Below are 10098 nucleotides of genomic sequence, written 5' to 3' on the forward strand. Positions count from 1 at the left end.
TTGACAGTTACCCATAGGAACCATTTAAACAGCAAGTGAAACTATGGTGCTATTTCTAGGATTGAATTTAGAAACATATTAACATTAAAAAAAACAAATCAAACAGCTTTAAACCAAAAGAGAACCATTTGGGTTTTTGAGCAGTCTGGAAGGGCTCTGGAAACCTTACTGCCTAGAAGAGTACTGAGGAATTCTCTCCCACAGCTCATCTGAAATACTGGCACATTGTCTATAAAAATCATACAGCTCTTCAGAGAACAGCATGCATAAATCCAGATATTAAAAATCACATATATCAGGCCTTTGGAAAATTCTCAGCCAGACACTGAAAGAAACCGACATACTTTTCAACTTTCAAATAACAAAAAAGTCGTAATTCTTGATCCAGGAATGCCTCTCAGGAGAATTGTGAAAATGGAAGTTAAAGACCACCATAATGGTTTAATTTTCCTGTATTTCTTCCATTTTATCACAAGACTGAACATGCTCTAAGGCAGACTTAAATTAAGGCCACTTCCCTTAACCCCAGCAATCTTGAAACAAGACCCCACATTTCTGTTTGGGAAGTTGCACTGTCAACTATGGATCAGAAAAACATCAAAAAGAAGAGTCACATCAGCAAACTCTCCCCAGTGCAGCCTAAGGAATGAAACAATTCTTGATGGAAGATGAATGAAAACAGTGCCTGAATGACACAAGTACCTTTATGCCTACGTGCTCTTAGAGTGTGTGTTTGATAGCCACCCTTAAGGTTCATTTATAACATACTTAAATCTGAACTCAGAGTTACTTTACAAGCAGCAAAGCAATTCAGCTCTTCTGTCCCACTCTCCCATTCAACCAGGATACATGAAAGTCCATAACGGTTTTTTTCAAAAGCTTTAAGTAATTTCTAAATTAAAACTACATTTACAGGTTATAAAAAATGTCCTGGACAACTGCATTGAAAAGCTTCACACCTTACTAACGAGCTCCAACCTCACCGCCTGTGGAAGAGCTCAAGAGGGTTCCTTTACATTGTATCAAAACATATCTCTGCAAGAAACCCACTGCATAAGCATCCACCCATGAGCCATCAACTCCAGCTTCCAAAAGTAAGGGCTGGCAGATATAAAACCAACCCAAAACTGTGACAGTCATAAAGTGACATTATTAGTGAAACTTAAAAAGCTTGCAATGACTTTGGAGAAACTTGGACTTTCTCCTAAAGCAAAAGGCTTAAGAGCTAATTCTGTTACATAATACAATTTTACAGGACTGGAATTATCATTTTGTGCAGGATTTCCAAAGCTTGTATATGTACAGGGAGTTTAAGGTTTGATGAGTAGCAACAACTCCTTTCTCCTCCTCTGCTTCTTAAGAGGGCTGTATACAAGTTAAATATGAGTTGGAATTTTTTGGTCACTCTGCCAGTTACCAACTCGATCACACCTTCATTATTTTTTGATTATGACTTTTCAACAGTTAGCATGACATGTTACCAAAAGCAGCATCTAGCCTCACTCTACTGTAACCCAAACTCAGGAGGCTGAGGAGAAAACAGAGAACTCACACTGAGGATGAAGAGACAAGACCTTCAGGTGCTCCACTAAAAAAAAGATCAGGCCCTGCATAACATTTTATATGATCCTAAAATATTACTAAATACTACAGAAATAGATCAGCTGACTTCTTTGGGACAATGTGACCTACTTTAAAAGGAAAAAAAAATCCCTAGTATTCCCATTGACATTGATGAGGGTTTGGGGTTTTGTGTGCGTTCTTTTTTGCTCAAGAAAAACATGACTATACTACTCAGCAATTAGTAGCCAGACAGAAGCCAAGACTCTTCAACACACTCTGTGTGCAGCATCTTCCCGTAAATACCCATGTTGTAATATTACAGGATTTTTTTTTCCCCCTAGAGGAAACCTGGCAATAAGAGCATCTTAATAATTATTCTAAATAGAGTGCACATACTGATACTCCTGCACAATCCCCAATACAACTGCAGCAGCTCTCAAAAAACATGTTCTCGGTGAAGCTTTTTCTTGAGCAGCAATTACAAGTAATACCAGATGGTGTAGCATTTTGAATGACACACACATGTAGCAACCAAAGTGCAACTAGCAGCGCTTTGCATTAAGTCCAAGCTATATTTTCCTTCATAATTTAGTTAATTTGTAATGTACTTGCACTGGATCTTTGAAAATACATTGTGTGATTCTTCCAAAGATCACAGCACTTACACTACTATCTTATCTGCTTTCATTTGACACAAGTAGGTTTTGTGTATAAGAAAAAAAAATAAGAAGTGCCACACCAAGGTTTGCAGATGTTAGAAAAACAGTGCCTGGGTACATTCAGTGATGACTGGAGAATGTTTACTGGGATTTTTTAACCCCTTACAGAGATATTTGTGGTACTATACTTCACATCACCTTTTCCTCACCCCATTGATGTGTTCCTCTATTTCAGATATCAACTCAGAACAAGCTTTTTGTTTGTCTTAGACCAAAGTCTGAGAAAGTGAATTTCATCGAGACACAGCACTCATTTGGCACAGAAGGGGACCTTCGGGAGACTGACAGCTACAAACAGGTCTGTATCAAAAAAATATTCAAAGGAATTTTTTAGTCAAAAGGCAACCTCAATTTATGCTGCTCTCAAAAGTACCATAAATTTTTCCAGGTTCCTACTTTCTTATTTGGTGAGAGTAACTTATTCTAGGTGACATTAGACAACACACTACATCTCTTAAGCTTTAGCAGCCTTCAAACTATTGAGCAAACTATCATCGCTTTCTGGCTTCCTGTTATGCTGCTGTTTCTAGACTTAAGGGTTACCTCATTAAGTTGTTCTACTGCACTCGGAACACAACTCAAAATAAAGGTAACTTCAAAAAGGTATCTTTAAAAAAAGAAATTGACACTCTGACTCAAAGCTTTCAGTTTCAACAGAGCAGTTGCAGTATTCACCACTGCAGATGGATACCACTCATTCAGATTAATAACAAATTATATATAGATATATATTTGCTTCTTTTTAACTAGCTGATCCACAGCAAAGACTCTCACACAAGCCTGTATCAACAGATGAGTGCCACAGCATCAGACAGCCAAATTATCCCCAAACAGCTTAACCCAGCACTTCTCAGAGCCTGATGAGCAGACTCTCCTTAGTACCAGCAACTTAGAATCATTTTGGTTGGAAAAGACTTCAGGTCCAAAAACTTGAACGAGTTCTGTAGAACCACTAGCCTGCTCCCTTTGGAGAAACCAGCATAAAGCTTTGTTTTCTTTCTCTCCCCAAGAGGAACACACACACTTACTTCACCTTAAACAGACAGCAAACGGATATACTGCCCAATGTACATGGTTTGAAGCTCTCTGCACTTCTGAGCAGTCAAACAGTAACTTCAACTGCTATCCAGTTACAAAAAACCTGACGCAAAAGCAACACCACTGATACTTTTGCAGCTATCACGGGTAGTTTTCAGCATCTTTTGACATACAGAAAGGAGTTTTAACATATTAAGCTTAAATGTATCGACGGTAAAGTACTCTCATTCTGGAGAGAGGTACCGCTCCACCTTCGCCCTTCCCTTTACCTCGCTTCAAGTCTTTTTACAGCTGTAAAACAGAAAGCTGTGGCATTTCGGGAAATGATTTAAACGCCTGCCTTCCACCAGACGCACAGACGGATAAAAACCTAACTTCTCGCTCTCAAGAGTAAACTCACACGACTTAACCCACCTCTTCCCCAGGTGACTGATTAATAAGCACTGCTGTATCCAGAGCACAGAAACTAAGAGGCTTTCATCGGGAAGAGTTCACAAGGTTGGAGTATTTTTGCTCCCTGGGCGCGACAGGGCGGTACAAAGCTCGCTCCTTCCACGTGTAAACTAAGTTTTAAAGAGCAAACCGGTCAGGTTCACCCAGCTGTATAAGACACACACACACACGGCCCCGGGGGCAGAGGGGCCACTCCGTCTGCCCCGCAGCTCCGGGCGGGCGAGCCGCGGTCCGGCCCCAGCCACCCCCCGCCGCCGGCGCAGGCTCCGGGCGGCCACCGCTGGCTCCTACTCACAGTCCAGGTGCTTCTTCTTGGGGCCCATCACCTCGTGGGTCGTCGCCTTGCAGACGGCTTTGGCGACGGCCGAGCCGGTGACGCTGTGCTGCGCCGCCGTGATGCGGTCCGTGATCGACTGCCCCGACATCGTCGGCGCGGCCCTGGCGGCGCTTCCCCCCGCGGACCCGCCGCGGCGGGCGGCAAGGCCGGGGCGAGCGGCGGCGCCGCGGCCGGGGGAGGGAGGAGAGGGGCGAGCGCAGCCTTCCCCGGAGGAAGGGCGCCGACGGCCCCCTTCCGATGCTTCGCCGGCGAAAGCGACCGGCGAGTCCCTTTTTCCGCCGCGGCGGCGGCGAACGGAGGCTGTTCCCGCCGCTCCTTGCTGCGGCGGCGAGCCCTCGCGTCCCCGGCCCCGCCGCTCGCCTCCGTCCGCGGGCCGCGCGCCGGCTTTCCCTTTCACATTTACACTCCCAGACAAAATGGCGGCGGCGGCGGCGTCAGGTGACCGCCCGCCCCCCGCGCCGCGCCCGCCCCGCGCCGCGCGCGCCCCCGCCCCGCCCGGCCGCCGCCCGCTCCGTCACAGGCCGGGCCGGGCCGCCCCGCGGCTCCGCGCTCACCGGCGGCGGCGGCTCCGGAGCTGGTCCCGGCCCTCGGCGGCCACCCGCCGGCAGCGCGGGGCTCTCCTCCCTCCTCCTCCTCCATCGGCTCTTTGTTCTCTGGACGGATTTATAAGACTAAGTAAAAAGTGGCCGGTGGTCGTGGTGTTTCCCGTGGTACCTGGAGTACAGCCGGAGCACCAGGGTGTCTGTGCACCCTCAGCGTGGTGGGGGAGGTGATGTAACGGTCAGATTTTGACGGGGTGAGTTCAGTGGCACCTGGCATCTGCAGGTACGGAAGGCCTCACATGACAGCGCATCACAGGGCAACTCGTGCTCTTGCGGGCTGTGGAGAAAGAATAAAAGCTCCTGAGGAAAATTCTTCTCTTGCAGAACTAACATCCGTAAAAAAGAGTGAGCCCAGCATCCCTTCCTGACTGTCCCGGCTTAACTCCAGGTAGCAGTTCAGCCCCACTTGCTCCCCACCATGGGACGGGGTGAGAATCAAGGGTACAAGTGAGAAAACTCGTGGGTTAAGATAAAGACGGTTTAACAAGTAAACCAAAAGCTGCATGCGAAGTGAAACAAGGAATGCCTTCCCCACTTCCCACCGATGGGCAGGTGTTCAGCCGTCCCCAGGAAAGCAGGGCTTCAGCACGCCTAAGGGTCAAATGCCATCACTCCAAAGATACCCTCCTTACCCCAGTTTTATTGTTGAGCGTGGTGTCCTGTGATCTGGGATATCCTTGGACTCAACTGGCTCAGTGGTGTCCCCTCTCAAATTCTCGGGCTCTCCCAGCCTCCTCCCTGATGAGGTGAGGAGCAGAAAAGCCTTTGACTCTGTGTAAACCCTGATCAGCAGTAACTGAGACATCCCTGTGTTATCAGCACTATTTCCAGCTCAAATCCAAAACACAGCCCCGTGCCATCTGCTGTGGTGGTCATTCAGGTCAGGAGAGGTGGTGTGCTGTGTGGAGTTACTGGGCACTGAAGGCAGTTCAGATTAGGTCACTGCTGCACTTGCACTGCTTGTAAGGTTTGTCTGCCATTGTTTCAGGTGGTTCCTGTTATAGTAAATCCTATAATATACAACACAAATCATGGTTTACAGCTTCCTGAAAGGATTTTCCATTACAGTCTCCTCCCCTAGTGCCTTTGGACCAGACCATCGGGTTTAACCAGCATGACTTCATGCACAGCTTCGAGATGTACCTTCTCCAGTGTGGACTTATCCTTGGGCCACAATCCCTTCAGTGGTATTACCTGCTGCAACACAGACATAACCACAGGCAAAGGGGCTCTGAGATGTACCTGCTCTGGAGTGGCCTTATCCATGGCCTCAGATGCTTTGGAGTGTCCTGCTTCTGTGTGGACTCATCCATAGGTCAATGTCCTTTCGCCTCGAGTTCACGCTGGAGTTCCAGCCTGTCCAGTAAAGCAGCACAGAAGCAGCAGCGATGCCCCGGCCATCTGCCAGCCCAGGCACATCACTATGGCTGTTATCAGTGTTCCCAGGCACAGCAGAGTGAGGTGATAAGCAGTACAACAGCACAGCAAGCAGCAAGAGCTAAAACTAAACACTAGCACTAGACTCTAATATACAGTGAAGCAGGCAAGGCCCATGGCAAGTGCAGGAGCCTGTCAATTAATAGCTAATGAGGAATAACAGCTGTAAATTCAATCTAGCACGTGCCAATCAAAGCACTCATTATCTCAAACCCTTCAAGCCTCACGCTGGGCACCAAAAAGGCCTGTTTTGATTAAACCTCAGACAGCAACTAAGTATCATGCAGCTCTCCTTCCCTGGTGGGATGTGGGACAGAATCAGAAGGGTAAAAGTGAGAAAAATCATGGGTTGAAACACAGTTTAATAGGTGAGGCAAAAGCTGCATGCACAAGCAAAGCAAAGCATGGGATTCATTCCCCACTTCCCGTGGGCAGGCAGATGCTCAGCCATCCCCAGGACAGCAGGGCTCCGTCACAGGTAAAAGTGACTAGGGAAGACAAATACCATCACTCCAAATGTCCCTCCCTTCCTTCTTCCTCAGCTTCATTTGCCATACATGATGCCATATAATCTGGAATATCCCAGTGGTGTGTCCTCTCAGCTCCTTGTGCACTCCCAGTCTCCTCACTGGGCAGAAAAGGCCTTGGTTCTGCACAAGAACTACTCAGCAGTAACCAAAACACCCCTGTGTCACCAGCACGGTTTTCAACACAAATCCAAACCCCTGCCCTGTACCAGCCACTGTGAAGGAAACTAACCACCCCAACCAAAACCTATCCCAGCACTGAGCCTACTGCGTGCTCTGCTTATGAGTGACCCCTTCCTGGGCTGTGCCCAGAGACTGGGTTAGGTGCCTCCTCCTCTGAGAGACAGCTGAAGAGCTTCATGAGAAAGTCCTCTGGAGGGGGAACAATTTGCATTGGGGCAGGCTGAAAACCTGTCAAACTGCAGCAAGTGGCCATGTCTGCCTGGTGTGTGTGTGTTCACTTGTTTGCCATTTTCCAGAGAGCAAACAGGAGGGAGGGCACAGCTTTTGCCAGGTGTGACAGTGGTTTCTCTGATAGGGACAGTGGCCCACTGCAGCTGGACTGTTACCAGGAAAGCATTTCAAACCACCATCAATCACATGTTAATGGTACCGTGCAAGCTGGGTTAAACAAACAGCCTAGAATGATGGGCTTTGCAACTCCCTCTGGTCCTCCTAGCCTGACTGTCTTTGTACCAGCTTATTACAGGGCTAAAAATACAAACAAGGTTTTGTAGTGGGTTGACCTTGGCTGATTTCCAGATGCCCAACAAGCTGCTCTACTGCTCCCCTCTTCAGCAGAACGGGGAGGGAGGGGGAGAAAATAAGATGGAGCAGAACTTGTGGTTTAAGATAAAGGCAGATTAACAAAGCAAAAGCAAAGGCCTTGTGAGGAAGCAAAGGCAAACAAAAGATTTATTCTCTACTTCCCTCAGCAGGCAATGTCCAGTCAGTTCCTGGGTGTAGTGGTTGCTCCGGAAGACAAATGTTGTAATAACAAGCTCTCCTCCCCTCCTCCTCCTTTCCCTTAGCTTTTATTGCTGAGCAAATGTCATTTGGCATGGCCAGGTTGGGTCAGGTGTCCTGGCTATGTCCTCTCCAGTGTACTGGTGAGGATGGAATGTTGGAGAGACAGCCTTGCTGCTCAGCAGTGGCCCTAAAACCAGTGTGTTATCAACACCTTTCTAGCTACTAGTATAAAGCTCTGCACTGTGAGGGCTGCCATGGGGAAAATTAACTCCATCTCACCTGATACAGTGAGGAAAGAAATGCAGCATGACCACTACTCATTCAGAACACTCAGTTTTCCCATGCCATTTCATGAAAGAGTATTTTTTTAACTTCTGCATTTATAGCACACTAATCTAAGTGTGAACACTCATATACATAGAAGATCCATGAACACAGTACCAGTTATTTTAGGTTACAACTTTGCAGTAAAACTACAAAAAGTAGAGTAATAAGGAGGCAGTTTAATGCAAGTGTTATAAACAAAAAGTCTATCAGCTTCTGGCAGTCAACTCATATTTTAAGGTACTGTTTAAAGCCTTATTCCTGACATTATCTCCAAAGTGAGATGCTCCATAAGTATGTGTGCTAGACTGCCAAACACCCAACTGTCTGTGATTGCATCACAAGTATGAAAGCAATAAAGCAGGAAGCATTTGCATCCACAGTGCTGTATCTTTCACAAATACATTAAAAATGCCTCTATTTTCGTAAGATTTGTACAACACAGAGAACATTTATGAAGAGCTTCTACACATTCCTTACAGGCAACTAGGTGACCACAGGGAATGAGCATGTCTTCTTACCAACATTTAGAGCTTATTCCATACTTAAGCCATCTTTATACCCAACATACAGATTTATGCACTCTCATTGGCTACTATCCCCTGTCCTTTAACAGATAGATAATATTCTCCCATTCCATGAGTTTCCTCCACTCCTCCAAACGTTCATGAGACCAGGCTGTGACTTGGGCCTCATCTGTCAAGATGAGTGCTCAGGGCAGGAGAAGCATCATGTTCAATTGTTGGCCACCCACACTGACTTGGTGTGTGTCATCCTTGTACTGTCTGCTTCCTTGCAAACTCACTCTCTGTTGGTTGAGGTCGTTCCTGCTACATCACTTCCTACAACACACAACTCATATCACAGATTATTTTCCCCTTGAGGTTAAATCTCCTTGAGGCACACACCGAGTCTCCTCATCCTTCCACATTACACACTAAATACACCCAGGTCCTTGAGCAAAGACAGTTCCACAAATGGGTTTATCCACGAGACAAGGAACTCGCACCACCCTCCCCAGCCACTTCCCTGTGTGCACTACAGGGGACCTTATCTCCTCCCACAAGATGTGAGGGTTTTATTTGGGCAGGACAAGGACAGTTAGCAGATCCTCTCTTGTTAACCAGCCAAGTGGCTTCTGCTAAACTGCTCTCCCAGTGCTTCCATGCTCCATTGTCCAATGCTGTCAACATAGTCTTTGACAGTCTGCTTTATCTCCCAGTCTTTCCAGAGGCTTGTGGGTGACAGGGGATGTGATACATTCAATGCTGTGTTTCTTAGCCCAGGAATTTACAAGGTTATTTCAGAAATGAGTCTTATTGTCTCACCATGTTGCCACAGATTTGCCTTTCAAGGCAAATGATGGTGTTTCAGGCAGTGGCATGATTTTCAAGACACGTTTCTAGCCAACCAGTGGTTGTTTCCATCTTGGTGGGTATATACCTCTTGCCTTGGTATGTTCATTGCAGGGCTCCAAATCTGAACAAATAATAGTGTTCCTGTGATCTGGGGTGAGGAGTGTTGTCAGTGAAGGATTTCTATAAGTTCAAAGGCAGTAAAATGCATATGCAGTAAAACATAGTTACTGCTATTAAAAGATAGAAAATGTCTTGTACTGGATAAAGGTACAAACTCTTGAGTCCAGCTGGCAGCAGGTAATTTCTAGCTGCCTTATTTTTGCCTCAAGACTTGTAGTTTCTGAGAAAAAAAAATTATCTTGAATCCTCAAAGCCTGAGGAAACATCAAAACAGTAAGAAAAGAGGAGATGGAAAGATTAAATGCACATTATAAATGTCTACATCTCTTAGGGCTTGTCTAAACAGGGAAGATATTTTGCACTAAGTGAGGGTGTGAGTTGAAGCACAGCAGCTATTCTGTGCTACCTCCACCCTCAGCAGGGACTCCCTTATTTTGTTCTGCTTCACAAAACCTGAATTTCTCATGTAAGTACCTGAGCTGAGTGTTTCCCATTGGTATGGCTCTGTCTTTACTCAACGTGCCAGTCAGGGCCACAGATGAGTTTGAATGTCCCTCTTCAGTCAGGGCAGTGACTTGCACCATGTTTCAGCCTGTGCACAGGATGGATGGCTGTAAGTCACACCCTTCAGCCCCAACACCTGCCCAGGCT

The 10098-nt window shown here is 46.5% G+C and overlaps 1 protein-coding gene across 4 annotated transcripts in view; it reads right to left on the reverse strand.

Moving 5' to 3' along the window:
* Window positions 1-4538, reverse strand: part of VBP1 (VHL binding protein 1) — a 42148-nt gene extending 37610 nt beyond the window's left edge. For 3 of the 4 annotated variants that reach the window (XM_062007062.1, XM_062007061.1, XM_062007060.1), the window contains exon 1: window positions 4069-4537. In XM_062007062.1, coding sequence (XP_061863046.1) covers window positions 4069-4198 — 130 coding nt within the window. In that variant the 5' untranslated portion in view covers window positions 4199-4537. Of the gene's footprint in view, window positions 1-4068 lie in introns of all 4 variants that reach the window. The other variant, XM_062007065.1, reaches the window with a different exon arrangement.
* Window positions 4539-10098: the final 5560 nt, after the last annotated feature.

This window comes from Colius striatus, chromosome 13, assembly GCF_028858725.1.
Source record: "Colius striatus isolate bColStr4 chromosome 13, bColStr4.1.hap1, whole genome shotgun sequence".
In the NCBI taxonomy this organism is placed as follows: domain Eukaryota; kingdom Metazoa; phylum Chordata; class Aves; order Coliiformes; family Coliidae; genus Colius; species Colius striatus.